The sequence below is a fragment of the Nyctereutes procyonoides genome, unplaced genomic scaffold (genome assembly GCF_905146905.1).
Source record: "Nyctereutes procyonoides isolate TBG_1078 unplaced genomic scaffold, NYPRO_anot_genome, whole genome shotgun sequence".
Taxonomy (NCBI): domain Eukaryota; kingdom Metazoa; phylum Chordata; class Mammalia; order Carnivora; family Canidae; genus Nyctereutes; species Nyctereutes procyonoides.
In genome coordinates, this window is record NW_026575048.1 from 6350425 (window position 1) to 6365028 (window position 14604).

General features: G+C 45.4%; 1 protein-coding gene across 6 annotated transcripts in view; it reads left to right on the top strand.

Moving 5' to 3' along the window:
- Positions 1-14604, top strand: part of ASAP2 (ArfGAP with SH3 domain, ankyrin repeat and PH domain 2) — a 173025-nt gene that overhangs the window by 134785 nt on the left and 23636 nt on the right. For all 6 annotated transcript variants that reach the window (XM_055326998.1, XM_055326999.1, XM_055327001.1 and 3 more), the window contains 2 exons: positions 1757-1890; positions 10108-10202. In XM_055326998.1, coding sequence (XP_055182973.1) covers positions 1757-1890; positions 10108-10202 — 229 coding nt within the window. The remainder of the gene's footprint in view (positions 1-1756; positions 1891-10107; positions 10203-14604) is intronic.

The following is a 14604-nucleotide window of genomic DNA, read 5'->3' on the forward strand; positions in this document are numbered from 1 at the left end:
TTTTAATCGCTGGTATTTTAAAAGCTTAAGAGTGGCTTTCTTCTGATTAAGATGAAATGGTGCTGGGAGGTCGGGAGCTTTGGAAAAGCTGCTTCTGGGCATTTACAAAATGAGAAAGATGGTAGAATGGTCAGTTACCGTTTTCATTCTTCTAATTTTCTGACCATTCTTACAAGAAACAAACAACAAAAACAGCGTGGGCAGTTGAGAATTGCTGGGTGTTTCATGTTGCCCCAAAGGCTGTATATCTGGGGGTAATTTGAGGAACTGCCTCAGAGTCTCAGACCCACTAAAAATGACCTGTTGGCAGGAGATGAGGGAGTGATAAGTAGTGAATCATGCTTTTTCTTAAGAAAAGAGAAGGATGGTGCAGCACTTGGACTTTTAAAATGCTTCCAGAAAGAAGTCAAAGCTATGGACATTTCTGTTTGCAAATGCTGAGACAAGATGGGTGATGTGACACTTGGTATAAAGTAGTCAAAACGCACTCATACCTGCCAAGAGCATGAATCAGCCAATACGATAGATGTGAAAATGCAGATGCCCAGAAGTATTTCGGAATGGATAACGTTTTTTGTAACTTGAACATTTAAAAAAAGAACTTGACAATCATCTAGGGACCCAGGTTACACATTTGCCTGCCGTGAGTTTCTAAAGGCAGCAGGCAGTTCTAAAGAGAATGGTACCTAATAAGGGCTGTGATTATGTGCTCGAGTAGATTTTATTTTGAATGCCTCCTTTTTAGTCAATCTAGCACCTATACATCAGGCACTTCTGGAGTGTCTGCTGTGTGGCCCACACATAGTAGGATGCCTCAGTGAGTAGATAACTGCTCTGAGAAGCACGGTGACACAGTGCCAGATGATGTTGGGCCTCGGCCCAGGCAGAGCTGTGGTCTGGTTCTCCACCCCCTTGAGCAAGGCCCTTCTCCTTTCTGCACTGTGAAGACACCTGTCCTGTTCACCTGCTGGCACCCTTGTCTGTGCAAAATGAAGTATTATATATCAGTATCTGTAATTTCTGAGGCTCTTGTGATACAGAACTATCACTGCTGCTCCCAAAGTGCTGAGCACAGAGTATGGCATCAGCACATAGTATGTGTTCTCCATCATTACCATTAGCATTTGGTGAACATAGAGACGTGTTTTTTTTTTTTCCTTAAGATTTATTTATTGATTTATTCATGAAAGACACAGAAAGAGAGGCAGAGACATAGGCAGAGGGAGAAGCAGGATCCTTGCAGGGAGCCTGACTTGGGACTTGATCCCGGGACTCTGGGATCATGCCCTGAGCCAAAGGCAGACACTCAACCACTGAGCCACCCAGGCATCCCCATATAGACAGCACTAGACTGGGGGGGTTTTCTTGCCCCTTTGCTGGTCTGACCAAGGTTGGCGACCTGTGTGGTCTCTGTTCAGGACAGCCCTCAAAAGCCTATGCTCACTAGAGGGCTCTGTGGCCTGTTTATTCTTGGACACAGCACCTGTCACTTGGGAGTTCTTAATGAATGGAAGGGTGGGTAATGAGTAAATAAATGGAGGGATGGAATGAGGAGGGGGAGCAGACACGTGCATGTGTGTGTATTGTGCGTAAACCGGTGCTATTGCGAATGAATGATGAATGAGAGCTCCAGCTGTGTTAAGGATTGAGAAAATGCTCATGCTCAAAACTCCACATGCAGTAACTCCAGGAAAAACGTTGTGACCCCGGCCCTCTACTTACTGTAAGCTCCAATTTTCCCTGTTCTCTTTGGCAGATCCTACATGGCTTTCCACCAATTTGGGCATCCTGACCTGCATTGAGTGTTCTGGAATCCACCGGGAGCTCGGGGTTCACTATTCCCGGATGCAGTCCCTCACATTAGATGTCTTAGGAACATCTGAGCTGCTGGTAACTCTCAAGTCCTTGATTTTGAAATGGAAATGAATAAGCTAAAAACCAAGTTTTTATTTTGGCATTCAAATCCATTTTGTCTTCTTGAAATTCCACTGAGCTGATGGTTGTTGATTTTTGCCAGATGGATTTGGCCAATTAGAACCTCAGTGATGATTCCTCCTTCTTAGCTACTAGTAGTTGAGGGCACTTTTTGTTGTAAAACTTTATTCTTAAATGAATTAAGTGAAGTGATTAAAAGGAGGGCTGAGACTATTGGGAGACCGTGGACTAGGATGGTGGCACTGTCGAGCTTACTTCATTCATTCCTTTGCCGCACACGGAACGCAAAGCCCAGAGATAATCAAGGACTCATTCCCCCCAAGTCACCTGCAGATTCCTGCCAAGTCTGTGGTCACCATTTGGCTCAAGCCTCTAGTGTACTTTTCCCTGCCCCCTTACTATTACCCTTTGGGGGTCTTTGCTTTCACTGCCTTTGTTTCTAAGGAAGGTTTTCATTCTTGGTTCAGTGAGAACACAGAAGCTGTGCAGTGTGATGTCCATTAAGACTGAGAGGTTGAAGCATTTTCTGTGAAGTAGCATCCAGTGTATTGAGACCGGCCCCACTGAGGGAAAGGCTAGGTGTTTTGGGGCCACCTAAAAGGAAGCTTTTGTGAACTGTTTTCAAAATTTGCAATTGCTGGTAGGAAGCAGTGTTAGAAATTCTAGGTGTAGCTGGGCGTTGGACAGTGAACATTAAGTGGTTACAGATTGCTGTTGATTGTAATGAAAAGTGCAATAGTCTTGACAGAAAATCAATTATTGTGGTCAGTATAACCTCTCAAGGGGCCATAAATTTTCTTGATGACTGCTCTAGAACCAGCATGTCTGAGCTCACAATGCATTTTGAACTATCTTGTCAAATCCTTCCAGTCTTTCCAAAGAATTCCTTTATGATCTTGAAAGACAAAGTTGGGAGAAACTAGAGTGAATTCTGGTCTCCCGGTTAGTAATATTCTTGATGACTTAAAGTTTAAAACTAAGCTGGACTTGGCAAGACTCAAGCAGTGTATTCTTGGATAGTCAGTGTGGTTATCGTTAATGTCGTGGTACATTCCTCCTGTGTCTTAGAGCCATCTGTGTACAAGTGGAATCCTGGGAAGCTGGTGATGGCATAAATTTGAGATTCCCACAGTATATTTTCAGAGAAACACAAATTCTCAGAAAGCACTGGTAAACTAAGGCAGTTACTGTACTGTCCTACTGGTTTTCTCAAAACAGTGGGCAATGTTAAGTGACTTCTGGTGAAATAATAATTGCTTATTTTGTATGAGGTACTTCCCAGAGCACTTGGTATATATTGGCTCATTTCCCCTTCACAACAACCCAATGACCTTGGTATTTATCCCCACTTTACAAAGGAGGAACTGAGGCTTAGAATATTTTCATGTGCCCAAGGCTATATAGTTATAAAGTGCCAGATCTGGGACAGGACCCTTTCATCTGATTCCGGAGCTTGCACTTAACCTCTGAGGAGCCCAGGCCATAACTGGCCTTTGTTGTGGCTTGTGTGCCTGTGTAGTGAGCATGTGAGCATTCACTGCTGTCACTCCTCTTCCCCCATCTGCCATCCCCATCCCTGTACCCTTCCCCATCAAATGTTTAACAGCTTTTCTGCATGATGTCATGATCTCACCGTGGCCTTTTTGTCAAATCTTTGCCATCATCAGTAACCAGTGTGAGTTACCAACTCTGTGGTAAGAAAGAGGTGCTGGGTAAACACACCCTGTTCTACAATGAGCTCACCTCACAAATGGTGATTGTCCGTGACTTCAGAAACAGAGTAGTAAAATGATTAGGAAGTGATGAGTTTTGACTATTCGTTTTTAATACAATTTGTGTAATTGTGAGTTCATATAATGTAATTTTACTAATGACTCTCATGAGCCGGTAGGAGCTTGACCCCAGAACATCTGTTATACCTGCTTAAATAGGTCTCAAAACCTAAACATGGTCTTTATGAGACTCTTGCCTACTAAACAGGAAAAGGCCAAGGAAGGTAGAGGGAAGATGTCTACATCTCAGTGAAATGATGAGATGGATTCTGATGCTAAGTTAGAATCTTGGTCTCTATCTCCCAGAGCCTCTGTCTACGCATGCTCACAGTAGTTTAACAGTTGGCCAGCTGTCAGCCCTGATGGAGCTGTCAGGCAGAGCCTGCTCATTTAATACCTGCAGGTATTTCCAGAACCTGACCTGTGCTGGAGTTCCAGACTCTCCGTTGTCTGTCTCTTCCTCAGTGGTTACAGAAAAATAGAGGGAAAAAGGGCCCCAAATCTTGTGAGGTTCACTCCCATCCCCTGCTTCCCCCTCAACCCTGCCTGTGTGGTCATGTGGTTCATGCTCATGGACGGTGGGCATCTCCCTACCCCCACCCACTGGGTGCCAGGATGACGGCCTGACATCCTGTCCAGAACCCTCACTGCTCAGCTGTTCGGTCAAGCACTGTGTGGACAGTGTGTGTCAGGGGTTAGGATTCATTTGTAAAACATGAGTTCAACCCTTTTTAAAAAAGATTTATGTATTTTTTAAAGTTTATTTGAGCTTAAGCGGGGAAGAGGGCAGGGAGAGAGAGAGAATCTCACGCAGACTCCATGCACAGCCCGGAGCCCAACATGGGTACGATCCCAGGACCCTGACATCACAACCTGAGCCAAAATCAAGAGTTGGACACTCAATGGACTGAACCACCCAGACACTCCTTTATTTATTTATTTATTTGAGAGAGAATGAGTGTGCACACACACATGAGTGAGGGCAGGAACAGAGGGAGAGAGACGGCCAGACTCTGCACTGAATGTAGAGCCAAAGGCAGGGCTCAGTCTCATGACCCCAAGATCATAGCCTGAGCCAAAATCAAGAATCAGACTTTTAACCAAGACTGAGCCGCCCAGGCATCCCTAGAAGTTCAAGCCTTTTTAAGGCATCCCAGTTCTTTTGTTCTGCTTAGACAGTTGGATGCTTGAACAGAGGCTCTCCTGAAGCCTTGACACATAGATGTCTCTCTGTGTGTGTCTAGAATTATGTCTGGAACATAGTAAGAACTGTAAAGGATTAGCTCTCCTTATTCCCTACTCCAAGATGACTTTAAATCCTTTTGGAAGAATAATCCCCGTGTCCTAGTGTGTGTGTGTGTGTGTGTGTGTGTGTGTGTGTGTGTGTGTGTGAGAGAGAGAGAGAGAGAGAGAGAGAGAGAGAGAGAGAGAGAGAGAATCCGCAGGAAGATTCCAGTGTGCTCGTCTGCTGCACGAATGAACCTGTAGGATGCGCAGAGCAGTGACGTCAGGCTGTTTGGTTGAGTTGTTCCCGATGGTATGTGCTCTTGCACAGCAGATGTTGAGGAAACTTCTCCACACCCTGTTAAGAGGGTGAACTGGAAAGTAACCTTCCAGTGTCTCCATGGGAGCAGCCTGGGCCAAATTACTTTATGGGCTCAGACATTCTCTGTCCTTGAGGAAAATCACATCTCAGGATGGTATGCTGTGACAAGCAGGGATTTTCATTCTTGGCTGGCATGGTGCTTCTAAACAGACAGACGCTCGTCACATAGAATGTCACTCCTGTCCTCCCATATGGCCTCCTTCTTCGTGATAAAAAGCTTTTTGCTTAAGCTCGTAAATTATTTTCTGGTCTCAGGTTTGCACACAGTTCTCTTGGATGGTATGCCGTGGTGGCAGTTTCACTATTTCCTTTCTTATTTTGGTTTCAAAGCATGTTTGATTTCTAATATTTTTATTAACTGAATGGGTTTCAGCGGCATTCATGAAGGTGGCCGGGTAGCAGTCATCTTTTCTTCCCTCCACCTGCTTTTAGAAATCATCTCATTCAGCAGAAAGAAACCAGGTACATGAAGGGAAGTCATGCCCTTTGAACTGGTACTCTAGCACGTACTGCTAGATATCTTTAGATTTTAAAGCAAACCTGCTTTCAGAAATCGTCCTGAACAAAGATTTTAGAAAGATAAGTTTCCTCCCTAACATAGATCATCATTTCAGCATTGATTTTAGTTCACATGTAAAACAGCACCAGTGGTACTAGGGTCCCTGTAGCCTATGATCAATTTGACACCACCATTTGGCATGAAATTAATAAAGGGAAATTTGGAATTATGAACTTGATGTTGAGTCAGTAATTTAAAAATCTTTTCCATCAAATTGAAGTGCAGGGTCACGCACCTTAGGTGCACATACTGCTGGCTCTGGCCTGTGTTACCTAACTTTGTCCTGCCTCTCCTCTAGAGACATTGTTAATAAGCTAACAAGCTGTCTAGCATAGAGCAGGTCGGCTGACGGCCAGGTCTGAAGGAGAGCCCAGTGATGGAGGCCTGCAGAGACAAGAGCTTCCTTACAGCTGGAAGCGCTGTTTCACCTGGGATTAAGTTAAAGCCACTCCTAGGAAGCTGAAGGCAGCAAGAGGCGTGGTACCAGCCACCGCTTAGTGAGCACCTGTTACACTCAGGCCTTGTCCTAGGTGCTCTGTGTCTAACCTAAGCAAGAACACTGTCTTATAAAAAGGGGCTGGAGCGGTGAAGCCAGGTATTACACTCTGGACCATCATACCCCAGAGCCTGTGTTCTGTTCTATTTAAATTATATCTCTTGAACTTTTTCTCAGCCACAAACTCTATCAGAAAGAGATTGAGGGGCGGCTAGCTGACTCCATTGGAAGAGTTTACCACTCTTGATCTCGGGGTCTTGAGTTTGAGCCCGGTGTTGTAAAGATTACTTAAAAAAAAAAGTAAACACCAAAAAAAAGTTGAACACCAAAACATACTTACATATATATAAAACAATTTCTAACTACAGCAGTATTACTGAGAAGTATATATATAATATATATATATATATATATAATATATATACTTCGTAAAATATGTCAAAATAGAATGTTTAAAGCCTTGGATGAAAATATAATTTTTTTTTTAATGAATATACAATTTCCGTGTTCCCCAGAGTATCCTTTTTTTTTTTTTTTTTTTTTTGGTGCTCCCTCTTTTGGAGGTAAAAAATTTAGAGCTCACTGCATTCTTAGCTTGGCCTGCTGGGGTCCAGTGCCTTCCCTTCCCTGGGCCTTAACCCATTTGTACATTGTCATGCTCTCTAGCCTTCCACCCTTCTGGGATGTGAGTGGCCCAGTAAATAACATTCCATTTCCCTGCATGGATATGGAACCAGTTGAGAGATCAAAAATCTGCTTTGTTACTGAGAAAAGCCAGATTAGTTGACAAGGTTCACAAGTTTGGTAAAGTCTCAGGCTTGGGGGATCCCTGGGTGGCGCAGCGGTTTGGCGCCTGCCTTTGGCCCAGGGCGCGATCCTGGAGACCCGGGATCGAATCCCACATCGGGCTCCCGGTGCATGGAGCCTGCTTCTCCCTCTGCCTGTGTCTCTGCCTCTCTCTCTCTCTCTGTGACTATCATAAATAAATAAAAAAATAAAAAAAATAATAATAATAAAGAAAATACTTAAAAAAAAAAGTCTCAGGCTTGGGCAGGAGGAGCCCATTGCCCCTAGGATGGCATCCTATAGGTACAGTGGGGCTGAGACCCTGTCTCAGAGAAGTTCTTTCTCTCATTTGCCCACTCCTCCCCTTGGGGGGTGGTGCAGAAACAGAGAAGAATGTCGCAATAGTAGATATGCCTCCACCTGGAAACATGAAGACGGGCAGGAGATTTCCCCATCCTCACCCCAGACTCTAAAACAATTTCTGAGTAAAATTCAAGCCCTCTCTGTGATTCTGTGGACCCTGCACAGGTAGGTGCTACAGATCTCCAGAAATGTGGGACTCCTGGTTCTTGTGCTCAGGTGCTTCCATACAGTGAGAGAGAGAGACACACAGGCTTCCATGTAAGGCAGGTGAGATAAAGTGGGCATCTTGGCCAAGCAGCTGCCCTGCTGGTGTACACCTGCCGTGTCCATACTCGTAGTACCCAGTACAGGCTCCTTTCCCAGCCCTCATCACCATGCATCTCTTTTTATTCATGTCCATCTCGTTAGACTGAGCTCTCTCTCTAAGCAGGGTCCTGTCTCATGCTCAGTGCCTAGCATTCCTGAGAACTCACTGTGCATTTGCACACTGACCCAGGGCTGGCATTGGCTTTGCTGAGTGATATAGCACTTAAAATGCCCCAGACGCTCCTGGATCTGATCTGGCCCCGTGTCTGCTTCAGCACAGCCCTCAAAGTCCTCTGGGAATGGAGGATGTGTGTGTTGGGGCCTGCTTAACACCAGCCATCCTGCTTCCTTGGCTCCTGCCCACTTGGCCTGCATGGGACCCACGTTTTCTTAACATGACCCTGCAGCCTCCATCTGCAAATGCTTTGCTTTTGTTGATGATTCTAAAGAAGTTCTCTGCAGGCTGAAACATTCACTGGAACTTGGCAAAACTGTCAGGCGGCACATTTCTCTGCATTGGATAAGTGTGACGCACGGATGTGGTGGCTCCCTGGACCAGCTGTCCCCTGGTAAACCAGCCAAGTCCAAGCAGAAGGGAAGCAGCTTTCCGATTCCTGGGGAAGTCTCCTCCTCACGCCCCCCTCCCATCTGCGTACCAGACTCAGAGGCATGTGGGCCCCTCACTCACAGAGGGGTGCTGTGGTTTGTTCTGTTACTTACCCTCTGAAAACGGCTGTGCTTGGCTAGGGGACGGTGTCCACATTATATTGAAAGATGGCATCATTAGAGCATGCCTGGCTCTAAACAGATCTGATACCAAGGTTCAGCTCTGGATCTGTCACCCGACATGGTTGACCATCAGCCTTATTCTTGGGGAAACCGCAGTGAGGCCCTGGGGTTTTGTCACCTGACAGTGGCCTGAGGCCATCAGGCCAGGATGGGGGCCCAAGTGGGGTTGGTTAGTGCTTGGTGCTTTGGGCCATCTGAGATGCTCTGTTCATTTAACTAAGGACAACAAAATTAGGAAGCCTCATCATACAGTTAATAAGCTGACACGTGTCCCCTGTCCTTCTGCATCCCTCACAATCCTGTTTCACTGTTTGATGTTACTTGCCACCAGAAAGTTCGACCTTACCTTAACTCAGATCCCTTTGGCTGTTTCTTCAGATAGCTCCCTCTGGGGAGAAAAGGGGCTGCACAAGCAGCAACCGTATCTCCCAGGACCTCCTCCTGGTGGCCCTGTGTCCACATCATTCATCGAGAGTAGAAACAGCAGAGGCCCCCTGCTCTCCACTCTGCCATTTTCAACATGAAGTTAAAATGTCTCTTCTCTCCAAAGCCCTGTGTGAGGTGCCCCCCTCCACCGGATTTATTTCATTAAACACTGAAGAAGCTAATCCCTGTCAGGTGCTGGACTGGGAGCTGGAATAAGATTATTAAACCCCTGCTTTCAAGGAGCTCCTGGTCACTAGTAGGAGTTTGTGATCCGTTCAAGAGAGTGCCGGTTGCCATATTGTCAGGGTAGCTAGACTAAGACAAACTGACGTCTGTCTTCCTGCCTGCTGCACCGAGTGTACTGCCTAGTATCCAATCAGCGTTAACTAAGATGTGTTCATTTAATTTTTAACAAATAAGAAAGTGAATTATTGAAGGGAGGACCTTACTTACATTTGGAACAAATACATTTTTAGTGTTTCATTGTATAGAATGCGTTCACCTAAATTGTCCAAATGTATTATTATTATTATTATCATTATTATTATTATTATTATTACAACCTAACAAGTCAGGTATCATCCCCATTTTACCAATGAAAAATTGAAACCCAGGTAAACTGACTTGTGTGTGGTCACAAAATCAGGGAGTTAAACCATAATTTGAACCCAAGTCTTAGCTTCCTGGCCCAGTACCCTCTTGACTCTATCAGAGACACCTCCTCGCTGGTGTAAATCGATTTTGTTTGGGCCATTTCAACTGGAGCATGAGTTTTTTTGGGGGTGGGTAAGGATGGACACTCTCCTTGGACCAAGTTACTGCTTCTTCCTGTCCATCTGGGTGCTCTATCCAGGGGACATTTTATGAGAACATTTGTCTGTGATAGATGTGCTGCTTCTTACCTCAAGTTTATGGGTACCTTTGGGGTTTGTCCATCTTTATTAAAGGCAAGCCACTTTATTGCTCTATTTCTTAGTGGCTATTAAATAAATCATCAGTGCCTGAGTAGTGTGTAACAGTGGAATGGATTAATAATTGAGTACCCTGAAATAGACTTCTGTTTTTGCAGCTTGCCAAGAATATTGGGAATGCAGGCTTTAATGAGATTATGGAGTATTGCCTTCCAGCTGAGGACTCCGTCAAACCCAACCCGGGCAGCGACATGTAAGTATGGAACTGGCTGTTCCATTTTCTGAGCAAAGGTTGGCCTTGTACCCAAGCCCCGAGACAGAGGAGAAAAACAAGCTTGGGGTATCTCAGTAGTTGCTTCTTTAGGGAATAAATCAGCCTGGGTTTTTTTGGTAAGTCACCTTTTTGGATATCCAAATGAAAATTTGGTGTGGCTTCTTCTTAGAAAGAAACCACAGGAAGACAGTGTTGGCTGATGCTCTGTGTCTACAAAGGAGGAGTGGCGAGTTGTCACCTTTGCTGGCGGTGTGTGGGTGCCCCCTCACCTTCTGCCTCAGGGGAGTTCTCTCTGCCCATTTCCTCTGCATAACTGCTCATCCACTGGGAGGGTCAGTTGTCATAGATACATGAGTATGTATCCTTTTCTTTCTCAGGGTACTTTCAAATGTGGAGTATGGTTTCTTCAACAAAAATTTTTTGTTTTTGTTTTACTGTTGACACAAAACCTGACCGAGGAGGTTTTGTGCCTCATCATGCATCCCACTGGCCCCATGAGCAGACCTTATAACAGGATATTTTCCTGCCAGTCTTCTCAAACAGAGCATAATCACTGAGATCACACTGGTCACTGAGAGTGAAAGATGGATGGGAGAATAGCAGGTCAGGGCAGTGGATGGCCTGTCTGCTCCAAACGGTTGGGGGTGGTTACTGCTATGTTTTGAGGCAGAGTGAAGCACATGGAAGGAAGGGGGGTGTCTGTAGGCCAGTAGAGACACAGCACCTGCGTTGGAGTGGTGAGTCTGGATCCAAGTGTTTCCAGCAGGAGAGGAAGAAATGAGGAAAATGTGAGAAGAGAGAGTAGAGAAATCCATTTACAGAGACAGCATTGCCCTTGGAGTAGCTTGAGAGGGAATGGATGGCACAGGTCCTCCTAAAAGACATTGGGTGAGGAACAGTGCACTGTGCTTGGAGAGAGCTTTCCCAAATCGGCAGCACACAGGCTCATAGCAAAAGCTGAGGACTTCAGTGTTTGTAACCAATGTGTTGGGACGTGCCTTTGGGAAGCTGGGATCATAGTATCTGTGTTCTTCTGCATTGGGATGGGTAACTTAATGCAGTAAGATAGCCTAGACATCTAAGGGCATGAACACAGCCTGTGGCCATTATACACCCTGTCATGTATCAGATATCTGAGATGACCCTTTGGTTGGTGTTGGATTAGAGCTGATTCATGTTGGACTCCTAGAGCGAATGTTTGTGCTGTAGCATTTCCATGAGATTGGGTACCAGGTGTGAGCCTAAGTTATTGTCCTTTCTGGATAAAGACTTGAGTTCCAAATCTGTATTCTTACCCAGACCTGGAGAGACAGTATGAGATGTAGAAATCCAGCCCTAGCCCAGTGGTGGGACCTGGGCAGGCTTGCTGGCTTCTCTGAGCCTTCTCCTCTGATATAAGCAGGAGATCACACTTCCCTGCTCAAAGCGCCATTGGAATGATTATCAGTGGGATGGTGAGGTGACACATACTTAGGTGGTGTTGGCAGCTCTGTTCACCATGGGTGTGGGCAGTAGAGGCAACGTAAGTGCTACACAGCGATCCCACATACCCCTCAAAATTAGCGTCCTCTCAATTTAGGTTTTCATTAGAGTTACCCAGAGGTGAGCCAGCTCTTCCTAGGATAGCTAGATGATCCTGTTTAGTAAAGGAAATTTCATAGTCCAGTGTGGCATATTTATTTATAGTCTAATTGATATCTATGCTTAAAAAGAAGGTACCAGTGTCCTGAAATGCTATAATAATGATCAATGTTGATTAAAGCATATGATAATTTCATCCAATACCAGGGGTGCTTTATAAAAGTAAGGAATTTGTTTATTCTAGGGCCAGATGATTCTTAAAAAATGATCACTGTCTGCTTTGAATCCTTCAATATGAATGTTCTGTCTACATTGAGACCACCCCCCCCAACCTTGGCACAAATCAAAAGGAAGTTTAGCGCTCTCTCTCTTTCCCCCCAGAATGAGGGCCAGTGTGATAGCAAGATGCCACCTACTTTCATACCTGCTCAGGTGAAATTAACTGCTGGGCTCTGTGCTTCTGTAGCATTGGGCTCAGTTTTAAAACCTTTCATCATGGGGCTCCCTGCTCAGTGGGGAGTCAGCTTCTCCCTCTTCCTTTCCCTCTGCCCCTCCCTGCCCAGCTCTTGCACTCCTGCATATGCTCTCTCCCCATAACCCCCCATCAAATAAATCTAAAAAAAAAAAACCCTTTTATCCGACTTTATAAAGTATTGACACATATTTCTTTAATAAATTGTATCTTTCTAATTTTTGTATTTCCCGCCACATCATGTTACTTGTGGTGGTTCAATACATATTTAATCAATCAAGGAGTCGAAGATAAAGTCTCAGCTCAGTGGCTACTTATTATATAAGCCAGTATTTTACTTGCAAATGAAAAGGAGTGTACTGTTTCTGGCTACATCTCACAAGAACATACCATCTGCAGATAAATCTGCTGAAAGGGAAGCCAAAGACCCCTCTAGTGGCCTGTGAATCCCCAGATTTTGGATTTGGGTTGGGTGGCGCGATGGAGAGATAGAAATAGGTGAAAAGAGGAAGCCCGCCGATGAATGTCTGCTTGTGGAGGCAGCACCGTTCCTCCTCTGTGAGGAACCTTTACACAGGCCCATCCTTCACAAGTACAAGAAACCTCTCTTGAACACATGCCAAGTGTGTTGTTATTTTAAGTTCACTGCTTTTCTCCAAAAGTCTAAGCCTTTCCAAAAAAAAAAAAAAAAAAAAAGGTGTGGAGGGGATTGCGCTGGCAGGGTGAACTTCCTTCACAGCACCATAGAGCGTGGTGGTGCATAAAGCAGGTGAGTTCCCGTACTTGTGTAGGAATGACCTTCTGGGGATGCAGAGCCCTGGGCAGATGAATAATACATTAAAAAATAAGTGAAGGGTCCAGTATCTCTCCAGCTCCATCCAAAGGAGGCAGGGGAGATCACAGTGGTGATTGTCCGTCCCACAAGGATTATTGAAACTCCCTAAAACTTGACAGCCATCTAGTCCAACCACTCATAATAAGAGATCTGTAGGATTTGAATCATTGTCAGATTGGCCTGTCATCAAGCCCAAAGAGTCCCTGAGTAGTTCCCTGTGTGCCAGGCTGTGCCAGGAGACCTCAGGGAGCTTGCCAGCTGCGGGAGGAAACAATGTTAGGTCCCCCATACCTTTTTTTTTAAGGTTTTATTTATTTGAGAGAGAGAGAAGAGAGAGAAAAGGAGCAGGGGCAAGAGCAAATGGAGAGGGAGAAGCAGACTCCCTGCTGAGCATGGAGCCTGATGCGGGGCTCGATCCCAGGACCCTGAGATCATGACCGGAGCTGGAGGCAGATGCTTCATTGACTGAGTCACCAGGTTTCCTTTATGTCCCCTTAATAAGCTTCAGTTTATTTTTCTGTAAGGTGGAGACAAAGCTCATAGCCTTGCTGTCAGGACCAAATGAGACTGCACGTCTCGCTGGACCTGTAAGCCCACGGGCAACACACCTTTGTGAGGTGACACATGTAAAGTTGGTTAGCACAGTTCATGCTTTCTGCATTTTCTAAACACCCAGGTGGTGAGTGTCTTAGGTCATCAACAGTGGGGAGTGAAGCCCCTGCCACCTTCTCGGAGTCTGGAGTTGACCTGCCCACTCCAGCCCTGGTGTGCTGCAGCACGGGCCCCGGGGTGTTGACCTGAGGGACTCGTGACTGGTGCTGATAGCAGATGCGGTTGGCACAGCCCTGGTGGCAGGATGGGAAGGAGTAGTGCCTGAGCTGAGAAGAGCAGAGCAGGTTTCACTTGGTACCATGAGCCCCTTCATTCCACGCTGGTGTTTCTAGAATGCTCTAAGTGTGCTATCTCGTGTCACCTGCAACAGCCCAGTGAGCAGGTGTTGTCACAGGAAGGGCTTGTCTGCAGTGCCCTCAACAGGGAGCAGCGGAGCCAGTGTGAGCAGCCATCTGACCGAGACCCTGGGCCGTGCCATCTCTCAGAGCCAACCACCAGGCCCTAGCTTTTCCTTCCCCCTGCACCCCCAACCCCAACTTTTTGAAATTTCAAGGTACTTCACACTTTCCAGAAAATAGTTTCCAGAAAAGAACCAAGGGCATCAATCTTGTTAGTGCCCTCCTTATGTCTCTGTTCATCTACTGGCTAAAGTTAAGTTTTTGTGTTATTGGTGGAATTTAGTTTTCTCTGACATGCTTTTTTTTTTTAACAGATTTAATGAAGTATAATTCATATACAGTTCACCCATTTAAATGTAAATTCAGTATTCATGTTCACAGAGTGTGCATCCATCACCACAATTTTATTTTATTTTACTTAAAAATTTTATTTGAGAAAGGGAGAGAGAGAGCGCGCATGCGCATGAGCACTGGGGAGAGACG